The sequence below is a fragment of the Piliocolobus tephrosceles genome, chromosome 6, assembly GCF_002776525.5.
Source record: "Piliocolobus tephrosceles isolate RC106 chromosome 6, ASM277652v3, whole genome shotgun sequence".
NCBI classification, from domain to species: domain Eukaryota; kingdom Metazoa; phylum Chordata; class Mammalia; order Primates; family Cercopithecidae; genus Piliocolobus; species Piliocolobus tephrosceles.
In genome coordinates, this window is record NC_045439.1 from 33,858,765 (window position 1) to 33,880,732 (window position 21,968).

The 21,968-nt window shown below is 45.2% G+C and overlaps 1 protein-coding gene across 3 annotated transcripts in view; it reads left to right on the plus strand.

Moving 5' to 3' along the window:
• The window catches only part of DPF3 (double PHD fingers 3), a 279,920-nt gene that overhangs the window by 212,769 nt on the left and 45,183 nt on the right, over positions 1 to 21,968 (plus strand). For 2 of the 3 annotated variants that reach the window (XR_002724662.1, XR_002724663.1), the window contains 3 exons: positions 7,817 to 7,945; positions 10,844 to 12,216; positions 19,328 to 21,122. Coding sequence is in view for 1 of the 3 variants with exons in the window: in XM_023183047.1 (XP_023038815.1) it covers positions 7,817 to 7,945 (129 nt within the window). In the remaining 2 variants the exon portion in view is untranslated. Of the gene's footprint in view, positions 1 to 7,816; positions 7,946 to 10,843; positions 12,217 to 19,327; positions 21,123 to 21,968 lie in introns of those variants that run through there. The other variant, XM_023183047.1, reaches the window with a different exon arrangement.

A 21,968-nucleotide genomic window follows, 5' to 3' on the forward strand; every position in this document is an offset into this window, starting at 1 on the left:
TGTTGCCCAGGCTGGAGTGCAGTGGCACAATCTTGGCTCACTGCAACCTCCGTCTCCTGGGTTCAAGCGATTCTCCTGCCTCACCCTCCCGAGTAGCTGGGATTACAGGCGCCCGCCACCACACCTGGCTGATTTTTGTATTTTTAGTAGAGATAATGTTTCGCCATGTTGGCCAGGCTGGTCTCGAACTCCTGACCTCATGATCCACCTGCCTCGGCCTCCCAAAGTGCTGGGATTACAGGCGTGAGCCACCATACCCAACCCATTCTGAAGCTTTACTTGTTTTCTTACTATTCTGAAGCATTAATGGCAGACCCAGGGTTGTCCACCTAAAACTGGAGCACAAAGGACATTCCTCGGGGGCCATGTGACCATCTAGACCCAGAGCTGGTGACATGGTGCACACACTCCTGGCAAATTGTTGCAGCCTTTTGGCAAACCGCAAATTACAACTCTCACCAAATACATCCATCAGATGGAGACATCGGTGTGAGTGGGTATGTTTTCTGCTTTTATGGCACAGTTTTTAGGAGTAAATATTCACCAGGTTTGCATCTAAAGGTGTAAGTGTTGGATAAAGATGGAGAAAAAGAAGCAGGCATAGGAAGGGTGGAGGGTTGACTCCACATTTTGAAATATTTATACTGTTTCTACAGTCACCAAAACAGACAGCAAGACGGGGCCTCTGTTCTCACTGGCTGCTGCTGAGTCCCTGGTGAGAGACAGAATGAGACTCAAGACTCTGGGGCCAGCTGAGCCTGGGGATTCTTCATGCCTTCCATTCTGGTCGACTAAGAAATGCCTAAGAAAGAGGATTCCTGGGGGAGGCACACGCAATGGCTCTCCACACCACAGCTTTCTTCTCTCCGGGGCCGCCAATATTTCTCCTTCCCACATCTTCTGTGCCCCGATATGAGAGGGACTTACGATGGTCACTCTGTGCTCAGGGGACTCTCCATTCACTCAATTCCTAATCATTAACTTCCCTTTGCCGGACAGATTTTTTTTTTCTCAAAAAGTCTTTGTGATGATTTGTCCATCCTTTCACTCAACATTGATTGTCGGCTTTGTGTCACTCACTGCCGGCCAGGGGCAGGGGACACAGAAGGGGAGGACACAGCTCCTGCCCTCAGGTAGCATATGGCTAATAGGAAAAGAGGCATTTACATAAGTACAAAACAGCGATGAAAGGCTGGGTTCCTCTGGGTGTGGAAAACTTGGCTTTTCTGTCTCTTCTTTCGCCTGATTATAATGCTCGAATAATAGGCCTGAAAGGGACCTCAGGACATCACCTAGCGTGTTCTCTTGCTTCTAGATCGGCAGTGCAGTCAAAGGGCCTAGGGGCCCTTCCCTATGTGCAGAGGCCTCTCCAGAGAAGCCCGCCCTCTGGCCATGGCTTTAGTTGTTAGCCACCTGCTTTTCCAGCTCTCCCGTGGCACGTGCTGCCATTCCAGCTCATCTTGTCTCACCTTGTCCTTGACGGTGCAAAGTGTGACAGTTTATCAGCCCCGTCCATAAATGTGAGTACTCATGACAGCGGCCCGGGGCCTCAGCGCTTCTGCATCCACTCCTGCGCGGCCCCCCCTACTTTCCCAGATATTCACGGTGTCCTCAGGGCTGGTGGCAAGATGGCCTTTGGGGAGAGCGAGTTCTCTGTCGTCAAGGGCTCTGACGGTTGGGAGGGTCCTGTGGGGAGTGGGCCCTGCCGTCTGCTTTCCCGCCAGGCTTCCAGCCCCGCTGCTGCTCCACTTTTGGGAGGAAGGCTTCCTTTGTCTTCCTCCTGGAGCCCTGGGACAGGGCCTGAGTTGCTATTAGCTGGCCAAGGAGAACCAGCCTGAATGAAAGCCCCACACTTTTTATTCCTGGGATCTGTGGGATTTATTTTTTCATCAGTTCTAGGGAAGCAATGAAAAAAGGTGTCAGGCCTGGGGGATAATTTATATGAGTAAACACGACCGGCGAGCGGGAGCATGAGAATTAAGGCCATTTATCCCGGCTTTGATGCTCCCTTTGCCCTCTGGTCCAGCCTTCCTCACAGTCTCTATCACGCCACTTTTAACCCTCTCCTGACTCTGCTCCACGCTGGGCCTGCCGGAGCTCCTTGCAGCCGCCTTCTCTCCCCAGCCCACCTCCCCCTCCTCCCGCAGCCCTCATTAAAGGCTGGGCAGAGGTAGCAGGCCGTGGCAGTGGCCTCCAGCTGAGGCCTGCTCCTGATTCTGCAAGGAAGGCACGTCGGGGTCCACCCTTGCTCTCCACCCTCCCGTTTCCGGCCCCCAAGCTTCCTCCTCTGGCCTGGCCTGGCCAGCGTGTCCTGCCTGGCCAGTCTGGGCTGCTTCTCCGCTTTCCTCCTTTCCTCTTCCCTTTCCTTCCCCCCGTCGTCCTCTGAAGATGCGCTCTGCACAGCCAAGTGACACAGGGCTAGCATGCTTTACACTTGAGAGATGAAGTCATAACAGGTGGCAAGAGCGGAGGCTGCCGGAGCCCAGGATTCTGGTTGCCATGGAAACATGTCAGACCTGTAGAGGGACACGGGAACTGTCAGCCTGTGGAGGGTGGAGGGGGGGAGCAAACGAGAGGGGCGAGGAGAGGCGCCTCTCTTCCCAGAGGGCTCTGCTCACTGCTCCCGAATTCCCCAAGGGCTGTGCACCCCAACCTTCCAGGCTAGCAGGCTCCAGAAATAGAGCTGCTCAGCTGGGGCTGGGGCTGGGGCTGGGTGGTGGGTGGTGGGCACCGAGCGTGGCCACGCGTTTGTGCACACCAGGCCCTGGCAGGCGGTCAGAGCGTCTGCTCAGGATGTGAGGCCATGCTTTTGTGCACGTGCCAAGGAGGAGCCTGAACTTCTGGCCTGCTTCCTATTCCCTAGGATGCTTGGGACACAGCTCTGGTCTCAGCAGAACCCAGACGAGTGGCTGTTTCCGGTGGCCGGTTTGTCCCCGCCACTCATTCTTTCTGTGAGTCGCAGGCACATCACAGCGGAGATCCGACTGGGAGGGGGAGAGGCTGCGCTGCCTGGGTGGTAGTTTTATGGAAGATTTGGGGCCTTGTTTGCCACAGACATAAAACCTGATTTAACTCAAAAATCCTATAGCGTGCACTAATACCTTTCCAGAATGCCTGCTCTCTCTTCCCTGAGCCTGATGGTGGGACTGTGTGAAGCTTTGCTTTTCCTTTTTCTTACTTTGATTTATCTGAATGCTCTTCCCTGCCTTCTGTTATTTTTTTTTCTACTTTCTTCATGAACTCTGTTCCTGGTTTCCATTTTTTTTTCCTTTGAGCTTTTTAGAGTTATCTCCCTCAGGTAGATTTCTAAACTCTTAAGGCTCACTTTATTTTCTCAGCAACTTACTTGTATCTCTGATATGATCTCAGTCCGTGAACATTAATCAACAGAAAACCACATCCATCATCGCAGACACTGCCATAGAGATACCACTCAGGTCTTTGCCCTCCCCGTCGTCTTATTCTGCAAAGCGGGACTCAATTTCCCATAAGCAGAAGCAAAATCTCTATTTAAATCCCACTTGCAAGGTCTGGGCGAGCTTCCTATTTATAGTAAAATCCTTTTTATAATGATCTCATATACGGTACCAGGAAATTGCTCATGGCTGGGTCAGGCCATAGGCCAGCCTAGCCATGATGTGAGCTTTACTTAAAAAAATTCCTTCATGAGCCTCTGGAATTCTCCAGAGAAGTGTTTTCATAGAGTAGATGACAATAAACAGGATCACCCAGGATGGATTACTGTAGTAGGGACATTAAATTTAAGTTCAAAGGGAATTTCCACTTTTATCAGGCCAGTCTCAATAATTTTTATCGCTTTAGGCTTCGTAAATATCATATTGGGTGAATCAGGTTGACTCTAAAGAGATTTATGCAATATTTTATATGCGAGGTATGGCTGGAAAATGTTTACCTCTGGACTTCCCAGGAGGCAGAGAAGTGTGATTAGAGGCACAATCTCTGGGGACACAGACAAACTGGGGGTGAGTCCTGCCTTCGAAGAGCCCAACCGAGGCTTGGAGCCAGCGCTTTAATCTCTCTGGATTTCAGTTACTGTATCTGGCAAAAAAATCCCTACTGCACAAAGTTTTTGCAAGAATCCATGAAATAACATATATAAAGCATCCAGCAAAAGATTTGCCACAGTTTTGTGGTGTGATAAATGTCTGCTTCCCTTTCTTCTCAATATGCAGTTGAACAAAAGGGAGGCTGAGTGGATAGGCATGACCTGGTGTCCTCTTCTCAAGAGACAATGAATCATTGTCTTCTATGTTCTTGTGTGTTTGGCGCAGAATGATGTCTCACCTCCCATAGGATGGGTATAGTGTTATTCTTCCAGTGATGCAGGGCCATTGGCTACCGACTTCTGTGTACTCTGGGAGCTGGCCATGAGACCAGGTGACAGACCAATTCATGCACACAGGGACCAGGTCTCCTCTGGTAGGGAAATAAACCAGGGGCAGTGAATGATATCCGGTGGTCCCAGGGCATCACTGTGCCACCCACTAACATCCCTGCCACCCCTCTCTAAGTCACTCATCCCACAGATTGTAGGGGTTCCAACAACGAGTTAGACGTGGTCTCCAACCTGAAGGAGTAGATCTATTTAATATGGAGAGATGATAATGTAAAACAGGGAGAGGAGGCACACAGACATGTGTATAAACAAGGTTCATAATGGTGATATCAACAGTGCCCTCCCTAGGGCATGACTGATATGTTTTAGCTGAAGTTTGGGAGAGCTCCATGGGAGAACCCTTGCTTTGAAACTAATCTCAAGTACCAAAAAGTAGAAGAAAATCAGGTGCATAAGCATTTAGTCCATTCCACACCATCTGACCACAATGGAAGGATGCTTTGAGCTCACTGTTGTAAGAAGAGAGTAGAAACTTCTCACTGAGCTCACTGTTGTAAGAAGAGAGTAGTTGAAGTGAAAATGATTTCTCTGAAAATAAAACAGAGCTGTGCATGATCACCTTATATACTGGGCCATTGCCAGACTAAAAATGTACCTCCGCACCACAGCTGGCCTGGCATGTCACTCCTGCACACACCAGGGCCTATACATGGGATTTTAGAACCTCCCTCACCCCTTGGACAGGAACTCTGTATGGCCAACAGGATGCTGCTCGACTCCCATCTCCTCGGAAGCTTCCCTTCTTCAGATGAATTCAATTCTTTTCCTTTGGTCTTTTTACAAAGGCTCAATACCTCCATCACTGCCTGCTTAGCTCTACTAGATCATTTCTGAATTTTTAATTTCTTGTAGTATTAGAGTTCCTGATTCAATAGGGTGTTCTACCAATGGTCTGTTGGTAGTGAATGCTGTGTAGAATTGTATTAGTCCATTTTCATACTGCTAGGAAGAAGCACCCGAGATTGGGTAATTTATAAAGAGAAAGAGGTTCAATGGACTCACAGTTCCACCTGGCTGGGGAAGCCTCACAATCACGGCAGAAAGCAAAGGAGGAGCAAAGGCACGTCTTACGTGGTGGCAGGCAAGAAAGCGTGTGCAGGGGAACTGCCCTTTTTAAAACTATCAGATCTCAGGAGACTTATTCACTATCACAAGAGCAGCTAGGGAAAAACCTGGCCCCATGATTCAGTTATATCCCACTGGGTCTCTCCTGTAACATGTGGGGATTATGGGAGCTGCAATTCAAGATGAGATTTGGGTGGGGACACAGCCAAGCCATATCAAGAATTAATCTGAAAGCTTTTATACTCTCTATTTTACTTCCTCATCCTCATACATTGCAAGGGATACAGTGTGTTGGAGAAAATCAGATTCTTTAGTTGCTTAAAGATCTTGTGAATGGGGAGGAAATTGAAAATTATAGGAAGTCCCTAAGAGTATAGGAGAGAGATAGCTGAGGAGACTAGGTCCCCTGCAAGTTTTTATGGAATGATATATATGGGATTCTCTGATTGCCTTCCATGCAGGAAGCTACCTAAGTAACGACTGGCATCTCCACATATTATATCTAGCTCATATCAATCATGACACTTAACTTTGATTTACCCTTAGCCCCTAAAGTTAGTATACCCTATCTCTTCTTTCTGTTCATCATTTGATAGTTTTCCATCCATCTCTTGTTGAGGAAACCCTGAGTTTATTTGCTTCATAGAGATGCTTGGATTTTCTTAGGAGAGTTCTAAAAATGACGAAGATGGCAATTGAGGGAGAAGGGAGGAAGGGACTCTGGTACTTCTGGATTTGTGCAATGAAAATTTTATAGGCAGAGTAAAATTTTTGTGGGTGTACTGCTTTTTGGAGATTATTCGCAAAACCATTCTGTATGCCATGCAGATGTGTTTGAGATCCAGGGACTGATGTAGAAAAGCCCACACTCAACAGATCCCAGAATGTGGCCAGCTCCTCTGTCTCCCCCAAACAGCTAACACTTCTTGCAGAGAATTGTCTGCCTCCCTGAAGATGGAAATCAATGACTTAGAAACCAATTAAGCAATCCAAATAGCAACTGATAAACGGATTAACCCTCTATAATGAAATTCCTCTAGTTTTTGTCTTCTGCCTTCCCCAGGTAAGTTTTCTATTCCTGGAGGCAAAGCAGAGGCATGGAGGAAGTGGAGGCCAGAGGGAATCACATTAAAGTGGGTGAATCTGTTTATCACTTACTGTCTGGATGGTATTTCTGCTCACATCTCTGCTTCTTTTTTCAGATTTGTACACTATGGGACCCTGATTAATGTTAGTCAGTGAATAATGAAAGGCTGCAGCAGACACTGGGTCTGGTGAGGAGGAAGACACTCAGATGGTTAAGGCTGATCCCATAAACCGAAAGACTTTTCTTCTTAGTCGCAAACAGGGAATATGAATATGACAAAGAAATGCCCGCAATAGGGAGGGAGAAACAGAGAAAGAGGGAGGCATTTCTCTCCATGCAAATAACCCGTTCAAGGCTTCTCAAGCAGCCCCTGGAAATGGGATGATTTTAGTGCTTGAGGACAGGTGCTATTCTCCTCAAGGCTTTGTTTTCAAGGTCATGTCCCAAGATTTCTCTTTGCCTTTGTTTAAGGACCTCCATCAGGAGTGGGTTTTGAAGTTAGTGTGTTTGGTTACTTGTGACGGTCTTAAGGCTAAAGACATGCTCAGTAACTCACCATTTAATCCATCTCTGGCATGAGGCTGAACCAAGTGCCTAGAAACCTGGGTCTAGAAACTTTAAGGCACTTGGGGTCTTGGGTACTTTCCATGATCAATGGGTCTGGACTTCAGGGAGATGAGACTCCCCTTCAGGGAGATACCCTACCAAGATGTTTGTCCAAGTCCCCAAGAGCATCTTTGGTGTTCTTCCTGGAAATGACCGCCCATCAGCGCTTCTTTGTTTTCCATTTCAGGGACAGGAAGAATATCTCCTAAACAAGAGCACCCCTCCCAGTGGCACGATCCAGGCTCTGGCTCTTTCCTCTCCCTCTCCTCACACTACAATGTGTGGTTTCCATCTGATGCCTGGGGCCTGGGCTCACAGGGCTGGTTATTTAGGGCTGAGAGTAGTTCACTTGACCAGTACCCCTTCTGGATGGTTTGATCATCTAAGGATGCAATCAGAGGAGCAGGGGGATTTCCACAACAACACAGAGCTGGGAAATACTCTAAAAATTAATCTCTGGGTGACTTGTGAGACATTATTAGTACCATTAAACCAGAAAGGATCCAAAAGAAAGCCTAGCCCAGTTTGCCAACTTGGTTATAATACATCCTTCTGGAGCAGATTCTACCACACTGTAGGAGGAGAAGGGGCAGTTGAAACCCATATAAGCCTGAAATCGAATGTTTTCAATGTTCCCACAGCCCAGAAAGGACCGGATGGAACAGTCATTCCCAATAACTACTGTGACTTCTGTTTGGGGGGCTCCAACATGAACAAGAAGAGTGGGAGGCCTGAAGAGCTGGTGTCCTGCGCAGATTGTGGACGCTCTGGTGAGTGCGGCCCCTTCCCACACGAGGTGCCCATAGACCAGGAATGCTCCTCTTGCATTCCTCTTCCATCCTGTTGGTGGTGGAGACTGGAGAGGGAAGCGATGGTGGCGATGCTTTCTAGTGGAGAGCGGTTTTCAGCTCATTCTGATATTTTTCTTCTTTGGGTCTCAAGAACCAAAAGTGATGCCCTAGGATCCAGGGGAAAGGGCAAAGAGAAGTTTTGGATTTGTGTCTGGCCTTTCTATGAGGTGCATATTTCTTTGTGTGTGTTTTTATGGACCACAGCAAGGTAGAGTGGAAAAACCTGGAGAGAAAGCAACGTGCTTTCTTGTAGTGGACAAGGCACATGTAACAGAAAGATGTGTTTGTTCTGTGGAAGTGCCTAGGGCAAACCCAAAGAGTGTGGTGTGGAAACATGAGTATTGGGAAAGCAACCACATCTTGAATTGTGGGAGTCAGAGATTCCCGGGCTCCTGGCTAGCTGCATAAACACCACCTCATTGGCCACTCATCTCATTTTCTAAAATGGAACAGAAGATACCCTGGTAGATCAAAGAGGCAAAAGGACAGGCATTCCTAGGGCTAATCTGTAGTTGATTTGGTGTATATGTTTATATTTTAACCTGTTCAAAGGCTAAAATAACAGAAAGAGACTTTTGGTCTTGTTTCTTCATTCTTAAAACGAATTCAGGTCTTCAGGTTATGTTCAAGTGGTTGTTTTGTTTTTTAGTTCTAACCAAACCATTATTTTCGGCTGGCCATGGTTGGTTGGTACTACCTACTTTTCATATTGTATTATGTCATCACTAGACCACAGTGCGAGGCCGGGAGGAGGGAATTTCAACCCTATTTTTAGTCTCATCAGCCCCTGATATGAGTAGGTGAAACAGTTTGGTTGGATGCTTGGTTCCAGCAGTGAGGAGTCATTTTTCCTTTCTACCTTTCTATCCAGTGTCTTTTTCACTCCCACTCCCCAGAGAAGAACTGAGATGACCCCATCATGGTCGACTGTAGCAACTCAGCTCTTTCCTTGCTCTGTCTGCAAAGCATAGCTTTAACCCTTCTATATTTTGCTGGGAGGGCTGTTTAGGGCTTAAGGCTGGCTTGAGTAGCAAATCAGTAATTTTAAAAGGACTGTGGTTTCTGCTGCACACAACCTCAACGTGTAACTCTCAAGGACCCTGATAGGGTGGTCCATTTGTGCAATTCTGTCAATTCATTTATTGTCCAAACATGGTACCTAACATTGAATTTTTTGCTCTACGGATGCTAGCATAGAAGACAGGGCTCTTGTGATAGCACAGTCTGTTTTTTAAAGTTACTTAAAAAAAAAAAAAAGATGAAATTCAATGCAGTGTTTTTTAAAAGCAAGCAATCAGATGAAATCTCTACTTCCAGAAGCAAGGTCACTTGGAGTGATGTTCTAAGCAACACATTATGGACTGCTGTAGGTTTGGATGGGTTAGAGGGGGCAGCTTCAGAATTCTCATTGCAAACTGCTGTAATTTCTCCCCTTCCTTTCTTACAAAAGACAGGGTGCTAGAATCCAAGCCATGGAATGTCAGGAGTGGGAAGCTGTTTTTTCTATGCAAAGCCTCTTTCCACAACCTTCTCTCAGCTTTTCCCCCAAGGTTCTGTCTGCTATGTGGCTCAGGGAGTCATTTTCTACCAACCTAGGTATTCTCAGTGCGTTTGCCAAGGATTGGTTTTGGTGGATCATTTAGTCAAGGCCTGACTCTGATGTTCCTGAAATAGTTGATACCATGGGAAGAAACAGGTGTCATTGGCCCGTGAGATGAGGTGTGCTTGTTAAGGCAGGTGGGCGAATACTTCTCTGGAGCCTCCCTACGGTCCTTCCAGAGAAGAGTATGGAGCTTGGAAGAGCTTCCTTCCCCCTCCCATCTACCCTACCACTGCTGTTTCCTGGGAGGAAGTGAGAGTCCTGAAACTAGCACCATGAGGGATGTATCATTCCCTTATACAAGAGCAGTCCTGGGGCTCATTTAGAATGCGAAAAGGTTTAAACCTGAGTTTTACAGATTTCAGGATGCTCTGATTTATTAGGACTTTTCTGCTCCTATTTCTCACCTTCGTAGTGCCCTGAGTGAGATTTGACAACTGAACTTTCTGGAGTAACCAATACCTGGGCATGGTTGGTGACTGGAGAGTGTGTATGTGTGTGTGGGGGGGCGGGTGTGGAGGGAGCGTACACTCGCATGCACATGTATGTGGATGCAGATCACAGAAATTTCCTCCGGTAGTTAAAGAAAACAAACTCTTTTATCACCTACCACTTATCAGACTTTCCAACTTCCTTTTGCTTTCAGTGCAAATGAACGACATGGCGTAGGGGGAGAATGGAAAAGGTTCTGAAAGAATGGGATTAGAAGTGGGTAAAAATAAAAATGAAATGGATGGAGGCTTAACCACCTTGAATGGGTTATCTGACAGTAACACCTTTGTAGAGCTGACTGTCAAAGTGAAGGACAAACATTGTTCAAAGAAACACCAACAGAAAACACCAAAGAAATCCCAACCAGGCTTAAAAACCACCAAGAAAAATCATTGTCTGGGGCAGGGTTGAGTGAGCGTGCAAGCGCCTGTGTGTATGCACAACAGAAGAAAGATCATGGTTGAAGCTTTTGCTGTCGGAAGCTGTGGACATATGTACTATGGTAGAGGTGATGCCTTTTCAGGGAGTGGGGCAAGCCTCTTCCCTGGCAATGTTTGCTTTGTCCCAAATCCCCGTCACCAGGTGATGCACCGGGTTAATCCCTTTGGTGTGCAAACGGTTTAATATCTTGCTATTAAGAATAGCATTGTAATAATGTAATGAGAATATTAATAATGCTGTCTGTTGCTTAACCCATGTGCTGATATATTCATCATACATGTCAGCTCATTTGGGAGGAGAAGGCAGGAAGGAGAAGGAGGCAGCGGCCGCAGCACGTACCACGGAAGACTTATTCGGTTCCACGTCAGAAAGTGACACGTCAACTTTCCACGGCTTTGATGAGGACGATTTGGAAGAGCCTCGCTCCTGTCGAGGACGCCGCAGTGGCCGGGGTTCGCCCACAGCAGATAAAAAGGGCAGTTGCTAAACCCACGGAACAGACACTCTGGGCAATTAGCCATCCCCCTCTGACTTTGGTCATTGTGCTGGTTCTGATATATTTTTTTTAATGAAAGACAACTTTAGATTTTCCCTCTAGCCTTGCTTTTTTCTCCCCTCACCTCCCATGTGTCCCTCCATCCCTCCCCCCACCCCTCTGTTTTGGGTGTGTACAACAGAAGCACAAACTACTGAAACAAAACAAAAGAGCAGAATGAGCGTTCTTCCGAGAGATGGCATCGTGATGCGCTATTTATTTTCTATAGAAATAGGAAGTTAGGCGGATTGTCTCTTTTCTGATGGGAGGGGGTCTTTTTGACAGGAGCAGAGTTGATGTCCTCAATTTTCATATTTATTGGCAAAAGGAACAGAAGATGAACTTTGGGTTCAGAAACAGAGAACCAGTAACATTAAAACATTGTTATTTATATATTCTAGCTATTATTAGAATCAGACTTTTTTTGAGAGAGGGAGAGAGAAGGGAAATCAAAGAAATCGAAGCAATATCCTGTTTAGAGGCAAGCCACTGGGGGGAGAATTTCCTCAATGGGAGACGGTGGCACTTTCTGTGCCCCATGGAGTTTGCGGCTCCCTGCGGCAGACCCCTCCCTCATTCTCCTCCCTGACCTTTCCATCTTCCTCTCTGCTTGCGAGAAAATGTCAGTAGTTCCAGAGAAGTTGGGGTGCCTATGCCTGGCCTCCCTCCACACCTGGGCCCTGACCAGCCGCCTCCTGGGCTCCTCCTCCTCCGTCAGTAGAGCTGCTGTTTTGTTATTGCTGGTTTTTCCTCACTTTCCTCCTGGCAAAGAACGACTTCCAAATGCAGGGATGGAATATAAGCAGAACATCACGGGCTCAGCAGTGACTCCACCACCGAGGCCGAGGCCGTACTCCTGGAAGATAGAAGGAGACGCCACCATGTGTTTCCCCTCCCCTTTCCCCTGTTAAGAAACATATCAATACCCGTTGGATGATCAAGGCTACCGTATTTCTTCTATTTTTTTTTATAGTGCCCGCCAGGCACTTTGTTTTATGTTTCCAATAGCACTTCCTGAAATAAACCAAAGCAACACTGCTCAAGGCCCCTGGGGCGATGGAGAAGGCCACCCACCTCACTGACAGTCCCAAGAACGACCGGCTGCGAGGTCCTAATCGAAAGGTATGTCTTGGCTGACCTGTCTTACAATATGGGCAAAACCATCATATCTATTTTTTAGTTTTCTTTTACTTTTTCCTTTTTCCCCCAGCTTGTTTCTTTGTTTTCCTGGGTTTGGACTCCCTTCTTAGTGTAAGAATGGCTACTGGAGTATCTCCCCCTGGCCCTCTGTGGCCCACGTGTGCATGTGAACTCATGTGGGCCCTGGCATAGGTGTGGGATCTGAGTCTTGCTTGGACTATGGGAGGGGCTCAGTGTGGAGAATGGTGGGCTTCTGGCTTCAACTACAAGAGAAAATGGCTAGGGAAGTGCTTGGCTAACTGCTTCCCTTGGCTAAACCTGGAAGTGGAGTCCAGGGAACTGAGATTGAAGTTGGCTGCTGGATTTGGTTAGAAATAAGGAGGTGTGGCCACAGAACACTGCATGTCTAGGCGGTATTTCTTACTCTGGGTACCAATTTCACAACCAAGGGGACGAGTCCGAATTAAAGAAGATCCCTGATTAGGCACAAAACTCAACTTGGCTGTTTGGAAGATTGCGCACTCCCTTTAAGGTTGGCCAGGGTCTCCGGCCTCCAGAAGTGCACGGTTCCAGAAACACAGGCAGAACCATTTGACATGGGTTGAGAGACCCAAGTAGCTGCCTGGTTAACAGACTGCTTATCAGTGTCTCTAGGAAGATCTACTTTGACAGTCCAGCCCCTGCAGATCCTCGTGAATTAGACCACTCATTAAAATAACAAACCAACCTAAAACACAAGGACAAGCAAAGAAACCCAGAAATGAACGCTTTGTGCTTTCCCGGTAGCCTGAGACAGAAAGAGCTTCCACTTTTCTCATGCTTGAGATGTGTATGTGATCACTTGCGTGTTTATTCTCAGTTTTGAGGGCACGAAAGTAACAATCCCACCCACTTTTGGGATGTTCTGTCTAATCTATATGTGGCCTGTTCCTAGGAAATATGGCATAAACCTCCGACGTTGTCGTATTCTGCATGCTCACACATGCCAATCAGACAATAGAGTTTGTTCCAGTAGCTTTCTGCTAAGGGGATACAACCTACACTTGCTCTCATTTTCCACCTCTTTACTCTGTACCTTTGACTCAGATATTGGATTCATGGGATTACAACTTGCTTTCATTGATAAAATGTGAGATTCTATGTTCATAAATATATGTTCAACCAATATACATTCTCATTTGAATTCTGTTTAGTTGCTCATAGATCCAGAATTCTCAATGACAATTTGCCTTTACACTTGAGGTGTTTTTTTTTTTATCCATATATTTAAAGCAAATTATAAAAGGCTACCTAATTTCAGAGTCTATCTTGGACTCTAACAGAGAAACGAACTGTTTAGAACTAACAAGGCAAACCCCCAGGAGAATGTTTGAGAATGGGTGTTGCTTGTCTATTTTATATTTAATAGTATAGCTTGATCTTTGATCTTCAGTTTCTCTTCTTGGAGGTAGTAGATATCCTCACCTTTCTTACTTGTGGTAATAGAAGCATAGTAAGGTTTCTTAGCATTGCCAGAGCATCTTGTCTCACCTTGCTTATAGTGTCTTTGAACAGACTTGGGATTTCTACCCTTAAAAACTGGAAGGGACTTTTAAGATGATCAAGCTCAAATCTTTCACTTTTCAGTTGAGAAAAGTTGACCCAGAGAAGTTAAGTGAGTTAAGTTTGAGGGAGTGGAATGGGCATCGTGTTGGAGGGAAATGTTTTAAGGCAAAGGAAGGAAGCTCTGAGAGAAGGTGTTGGAGGAAGAAGCTGGCTGTCCTGGGCTTCCAACCACTTTAGTGGTGGATGTGATATCTTTATCTCCCTTTCTCTAGATAGCAGTCGTCAACATTTATGTGTGAGGCATTGTTCTGGGTGCTTTCCTTGGAATATTTCACTTAATCCTCATGACTACTCCCATAAGATAGGTGTTTATATTAATCCCCAGTTTGCAGAAACTGAGGTTAGTAATAAGGTTAAGAAATGTACAGCTAGGAAGGAGCCAGGTTTTGATCCCTGGCAACCTGACTGTAGAGCCTATACTCTATCATTGCCTGCACTGCCCCTTGCATCATCTATAATTAAGGAATATATATGCAGGCATGTATACATACTTTGCTGTTTCTCAATTCCAGTGGAAGAAAAGGTTATTTGTAATGAATATAGCTTTTAAAAGGTAATGCCATTAAAAGAAACTTCAACAACTGAAGAGTAAGAAATTAGATCCTGTAAAAAGAATTCTGATTCAGATTCTCTGTGGAATATTGTAGATGACTTACCTTCTTAATCATTTCTAGACAATGTACAAAGAGACCACCTTTTTTTGTGATCTCAGGAACTGTAGGAGCTGTGTGAACAGTCAACACACCTTTCTGTTGTTGCTTTTGTTAAATAAGTGTCACTACTCAAAATTTAAAATACACAAGAAATTAGAGTCTTCAAGATGAAAACAATCTGACCAGCTTCCTTAGCCCTCAGCTCCGTAAAGTACCACCCCGAGTTTTCTGAGTCCCAGGCCAAAGAGAGGAGAACCAAAGATATAGGACTTTCTAAATTTGTTACAACATTTTCATCCCCTGGGGAGGGGGGCCGTTGACGTAAAGGTGACAATTGTTATGGTCTAGCTGGTTTTTTTCCCTACCTAGAGCAGTCGAATCCTTTATTTCTGTTACTGAGAGGCTATGTAAAGATCAGACACTATAATCACTATAATCCTGGGAATTAGAAATATGCATTTAATTTTTTAAAGGTACTGTAAAGACAGTAATCGAATTTGCTACTGGTATTTTAGAAAGAAGGATTTATTTAAAAAATGTGATGTTTACATCAACAGCATCCCTTTAAGGGTTCCTGCTTACTCTGCATTTCTCTGTGCACCTGATGGGCTGCAGACTGACACTGCTTTCTATAGCACTGGAGGGAATGCAAGATCATTACTCAGGGAGAGAACTAAAGGGTGTTTGGGGGTTCTCACTTCATGGTGGAATAAAATTAATTAATTTTATCCCAATATGCTTCCTGTTACATCTGATGAATATGATCTTGAACATGTACTTAAAATTGGAGTAGACTCATCTGTTAGGAATTTTTTCCTCAGGGGATTTTGCTCAGCCTTTGGAGAAGTGACTTGTACTGTGTATTTTCAGAGTGAGGTGTCTTTGATCTGGTGTGTGGAAGCCTAGAGTGGGGATGACAAGTTCTGGGCTCTGGGCTCAGCTCCCTGTGTGAATTTGTTGACAGGGATCTCTGCCTCAGTTTCTTAGGGAGGAAAAGGACATTTCTTTCCCTATTAGAATATATAGTTCATATTATTTCATGATGATGCTTAACTCTATGAGGTAGGGTAGATGTTATTTATTCCTCTTTTACTGATAAGGAAACTAATTGTTGATCCTGTTTGATGACTTGTCTAAAGTTCCAGGCTCAGTCAATGATGTAGGGATCTTCTAATAATCTTTCCTCAGTCTATGCTGACTTCCCCAAAGATCATCTTTGGAAGATTTCATGAGTGAAATCAATAAAGTGCATGTAGGTCTTTTATTCAAGAACTTATTGGATGATAAGGAAGTATTTGATGTTGTAAAAGAAAAAGACCGAAACAACACAGACCCCAAATGAAATGATGACACATTAGAATCTTTCTGAGAAGTAACAGTGTCTAAGTCCTCATGAACTTTGTGGTAGAACCAAAGTTGAGCTTCCTAAATGGCCACTGTTTTTGTGGTACCAGTGGTAGCAGGGGTGATGGTGGCAGGGAGTGAACATTTTGGGCCCTGGTCACAAACCCAATTGCTTCTAACACAAAAACATTGAATTATATAATATTGTGGGGTTTAATGAAAGTGATTTCTGATCATCTATTCAAGATAACAATATAGGAAAAGCCATTCTGCATGATTGGGTTACAAAATAAATGAGAGTGATGTAAGATTCCTGTCAGAACTGAATTATTAGATAAAAATCATTGGCAATTAGGTTTTCAAAGTATCTAACTACTGGAACTCAACCTATAACTATGGCTTTTTAAAAAATTTACTTCTGAAATAATTTTACGCTTACAAAAGCTTACAAAGATTATACCAAGAATTCCCATATGTCCTTCACCCAGATTCTTCTAATAACCACAGTACAATGACCACAATTAGGACATTAACATCGATGCAATACTGCAACCTACAGACTTTTTTCAAATTCTGCCAGTTGTCTCACTCGTGTCCTTTTTCTGGTCCAGGATCCAGTCTGGGATCAAAGGTTGCCATGTCCTCTTACAATTCCTTTAATCTGGAATAGTTAGTACCACAATCTTGTTTTTCACAACGTCGATACTGGCTATTCATTTTGCAGAAAGCCATTCAGTTCAGGCTTGGATGCTGTTTTTCTAATGACTAAACTGAAGTTGTGCATTTTGGCTAGAATACTGTAGAAATGATGTTGTATCCTTCTCAGTGCGTTACATCAGGAGGTATGCGATTGATTTACCCCGTTACTGGTGACTCAGACATTTGGCCTTTCAGCTGAGATTTCAGGCTAGTCTGTTTACAGACCTTGCACGATAACATTTTCATTCAGATATACCTTGGTTCATTTGGTAACTAGGGACTGAGTAATAGCGGTATATATGTGACTGATCAGCACTGCAAGGGATAGGATACAATTAAACACGGGGCAATGGATTTATTGGCCATTGGATTTATTTTGTGACCTAGTGGATCAGACTAGAAATTCACAAATAGTTAAAATCCTGTAAGAGCTGTCATAGGGTAGTATGTGATTATTTTTGCCATGGATCTCAGTAGACAAGAAGATTTTCTTGGGAGAAGCCATCTAGATCAACAAAGAATGCCAGACTTACCATTGCTGTTGAATCTGTAGGCAAGAATGTCTATTTTCAGAGAAAATGGAGATAATATTCAAACAAAAAGCAAAGCTGGGAATCACAACCTAACCCATGTAAAATGGCAAAAATCACCATTTGAAAACCCGCCTAAGTACCATTCCGTAGCATTTTGTTCCTGCTGCTCCTGTGCTTATCACAACACATCATGTTTGCTTGCAGTCCTTCTCAAACAGATGGCGTGTTCCTTGAGGGCAAAGGTGATATCACTCATGTCCTCCAGACAGTGCCTGACACCAATGTGCCATAATTATTTGTTGAAATAAATTAAGAACTGAGCAGTTTCTGAGCTAATTAGTGGAAGTCTTACCAAATCTCACTCTATACCTAGTGAATGCTTAATAAGTATTGTTGACAGAAAGATTGGAGAAGTATCTGGACACAGCATCCGGTGGTTAAGTCAGAGGGGGTAGGTGGGAGGTGGTGAGGTGGTGGTGAGGGATAAAGGAGAGAAAAGGGGGATGTCAGGATAGGGGTGGGGAGGGGTTGACCATGTGTGGAGGGATAGAAAACTATGCCTTCTTGCAGGGGATTGACAGCAGGAGACTAACACAGCTGCACATTGTTCAATTTTTATGGCCTATGGTTGACCTAACTGGAGGAAACAAAAGAGAAAATGGAAGTTAGGAGTGCCAAGTTGGGAACTCACCCATGATTTTCTAGGTGGCTTAAGTGGGGCAAAGAAAAATACATGCATGTGTATGTGTGTTGGGAGGTCAGGGGTAGAAATCTGAGGAAACTGAAAGGGCGTGGGGTAAGCTTATGAGACAGACTCACTACAGAGTGGCAGGTAACATCTGACCAGAGGGGTCAGGGCAATGGGAGAGGGACAGAAAGACTCCTGGCAGGGAGTGAAATGATGACAGATGCCCACGGAGAGAACAATCGGCAGGCGTTTTGTGGGAGGTCTCAGGGAAGGTCACCTGGCTTTGATCACTCAAGGGAAGGAGCTGGAGGCAGGTAGTGACAGCAAAGAGCATGAGGGAAACGGGGGTGGGGTGCACCAGCAAAGCAGATCAGAAAGGGAGACAGTGGGGTGGGATGGGCTAGACGCAGAGAACAGGAACAGGTGTGGAGGGAGGACTTGGCCAAGGAGGAAAGTTGGATGGAGGGAGTCTCAGCTTTGGAAGAGCATCTAATCCAGGCCTGTGCACCTGGCCATCAAGTGATACCTTGGGTACCAAGAGAGATGGGACAGGGGAGAGACCTTTCAACTTGGAAGAGGCTGAGCTGCTTATTTGCTTTTGAACTTTCTTCCCTGCTGGCTTGGTCATTTTCCATTGAGGCCTATTCTCCCTCTCCTCCCTCCCTCATGGCTCAGCTTAATGTGATCTGGGCACTGTTGGGACACCCATCTCTGCCTTCAGAAACTGCTTCCGGGGTGAAATGTGATAGTACTTGGTTTTATTGCTCACTCCTTTGTGTCAACTACTCCGTTCCAAAGACCAAAATGGCAGATTTCATTTCAGCTAGAAGCAAAAGCTACGCGTGGCTATGCAGGCAAAAGGGCCCACCTTGTGTGAACCACCACCAGGTTCCAAGGCTGACAAAGGGATCACTGGGCTAGTGGAGGACTGGAACAGGTCTCTTGGTTGGGGTCTCTCTCCGAGTAATTCTGACACACTTGAATCACTTGGGGCAGGGTTGGAGCTGAGCGTGTGTGCTTGTGAAGAATGCAGTGTCCTTTTGGGCTTAGGCCAAATGAGGCATCTGATGGGCTTTTCTGTGGCTGAATTGGTTCTATACCATAGAACTATTCATTTCGACTTGGATAACAGGGAGAGAGATGATATCATAAAGGTCCTTTCTGGGGTGTTTTAACTGTGAAAAGATTCAGCTTGTTTGGTTTCCAAGTGGAAGGGAATTTTTTTTTTTCTATTACCCAGTTCTGCCTGCTATACCACCTGGGAATTGAAAATCCAGCTGTGTTCTCTCTGCCTCTTGCCCAGTAGCAACTGACCTGCCTTATTCCTGGCTGATCTCGTGCTGCTGAAGTTCAAGGCGCTGGACACACTGCCCTGATTTTTGTTGCACCCGGCCTAGCCTCATTAACTTGGCAATTAGTTGGTGGTTTTCTTTCTTTCTTCTTCTTCTTCTTCTTTTTTTTTTTTTAAATTCATTTCATTTCTGTCACCCCTTAATGTTAATCTTTCTGTTTTAGGTAGTTGTTCCATGCTGTTGTTTTTGTTTTATCTTTCATTGCCTTTCCCTCTGCAGTCAACACTATGACCTGGGGACTCCAACATCCTTCAAGCAAGCCATTTCCGAAGAAGGTGAAAAGAAGCCAGGATGATTGCCACCTCCTCCTCCTCCTCCTCTTCTTCCTCTTCCCTTGCCCAGCCCCGTCCTGTGCGTGTTTCAGACAACACAGGAGCCAGCACAGGAGTGGAAAATCCTGCAGCGCAACTCAGCTCAGCCCACAGAAGCCTCGGGAATGGCCTCAGTTTGTGCAATAAGAAGATTTTTTTTTTCTTTTTAAAATTCTTCATTATATTTTCTTTGATTGTCTGTGAGAAAGTACCCAGGTCAGCCTGGAATTGCTCTACAGTAGAAATAACTGAACACAAACAAACTGATGGAAAAAAAGAGTTAACTATTTTATTTATTTCAATATTTAAAAGGAAAAAAGTGCTGACATTGCACAGTATTTTTGTTTAAAGTACCTCCTACTTCAAAAGTTAAACACAATTTTGTGAAGACGTGAAATCATGAGTACTTAATGTAAAATAAAAGACTGCATATTAACTCTAAAGAAAAACACCCCACATTTTTAATAAGAAAATAAAGATCAACTCTGCTCTCTCAGGCTTTTTAAAAAGCCATTCATGTATGTGCTTTAGGTATTTTTATTTCTGCGAGTTGGATGTGGTAAGTGAGGAGTGATCAGTGTTTTTTTTTTTTTTTTTTTCTCCTTCAAAAGTCTATTGAAAGTGTTGGTGATGTTACATGATTGTGTGTTAAGACTTGACTGAAATAACTTAGCCACAAATCAGCAGTTTTCCCTACCCTCACTGCCCCCTCACCCCAGGCAAGCCCCGTTTATCTGAATGTCAGAAGCAACCTGCCTCCTGGTTATCATGTCTGATGAGGTCTAGCTCAGAAAGGAATTCCATCTAGTGATGGAATATATCCCCTCAAGTTTAAAAGATTCGAACACAGAGAGCTTTGTTTAAAATAATGCAGCAAAAAAAAGAAAAAAAAAAAAAAAAGCAAAAATAAAAGCGTCAGCTGAGATGATATTAGTTCAGTCACCTAACAACTCCTAGAAGAGATGAGCAAAGGGAACCTTCTGCTGAGCTGGCTTCTGGGGCCTGAGCTTCCAGAGCTGTCCCCAAGGGCTAGGAAGGCCGACCTGAAGGATGAGAACCTCAGTTCTGTTGCTGGTTGGGGCCAAGGAAGAAGGCGAGTGTTCTAACATGGCCCTTTCTGGCCGAGCTGGCGGAAGTGGGCATTTTGGCCGATGGGATATATCTCGGCATTGTGTCTGGGGCCCAGCAAATGTGCAGGGCTGACTGGCTGAACCACTGGGTTCTACCTGCAGGCTCCCCACTGCACTGGGCTTTCACACAGGCATGCTCTGGGATCTCCCTCCCTTGTAAGTAAGAGTCATAATAACACACGAACAGTCTAAGACTGAGTATTCTGGTCAGCAGAGGTCCTTGAGTCACAGTGTTACTGAAATGGTTCTGAGCCTGAGAATCTCTTCGGCCTCTGAAAGGGCAGGGCAGGTGGGCACGGACTTCCTGCCAGTCCTTTCAGGTTTCCCGTTCAAAGCCAGTCCTGTTGGTGGAGGGGATCACCGAGAGTGTCTGTATCATTTTGTGGCCCTTTTCTCTGACGTTTTCTGGTAGAAAATGTCCCTTGTCAAAATGCTAATAATTATCATAACAATCTGCTTTCCAACCAACTCCCACAAGTGACAACTTGTGTAGAATTGTGATAAAGGTTTGCATAATGTAGGGTTTGTACCAAGTGTGTGTAAGTTTCTGTTAAATAAAATCTGTTTCCAATGCTCCTATAGCATCTCTGTAAAATTTGCTTGACCAACCAAGCTCATCCTGTGTGAGTTCACTTTCACACCGTCATGCGGCAGGGAGTCCTGAGATAATTCTTCCTACTTGCATGCCAAGTTTTGTTGAACCTTGTTGTTTTATTTACATGCATGGTCTAGAACAGCAGTTGCCACTGGCTTGGCTGACAGATGGTGGCCTGGAAAGCGAACAATGCCCAGGGTTGGTGCCAGTGTTCATTCTCTGAGCCCAGGGTTGCTGTCACCCACTCCCCCATCACCATCACCATCACCATCACCATCACCGTCACCATTGCCATCACCATCATCACCCTCTCCATAGCCAAAATGGATTGCTTGAAAGCCTGATTATGTGAACCGACTTAGTATACCTAAGGTTGCTGTCACACCTGTGCAAATAATAGAAGTTTTGCACAAAAATGCACGATTTAGTGTGTGCTTAGAATAGGTGGGAGGTTAAGGTTTTCATTGCCTGAAAGGTGCTGTTGGTGTAGCCTCCCAAGCTGCCGGTTGGTGCAGCTGTAAGCTGGAACCCCTGGGGTAGGCTTTCCTTGTGTGTGAAGATGGGCCCTCTTATCTGATGGGTCCTCTAGGTCAGACAGAACCAGGTGAGCATGTCAGGCCAGGTCTTGATCTTTGAGCATTCCTGGCCCCCAGTGGGGCCAAGTGGAGATGAACGTGACACTGTAATGCTGCTGCTAGTGTACTCCATCTTTCTTTAGACTGAGTATCACGTTATGACTCGCATTATGGACTTTGTAAGTTTTCCTAGCAGTAAAAAGAAAGCCCCACACCAATATGGTGCCCTCCTTAGGGTTTTTTTTTTCC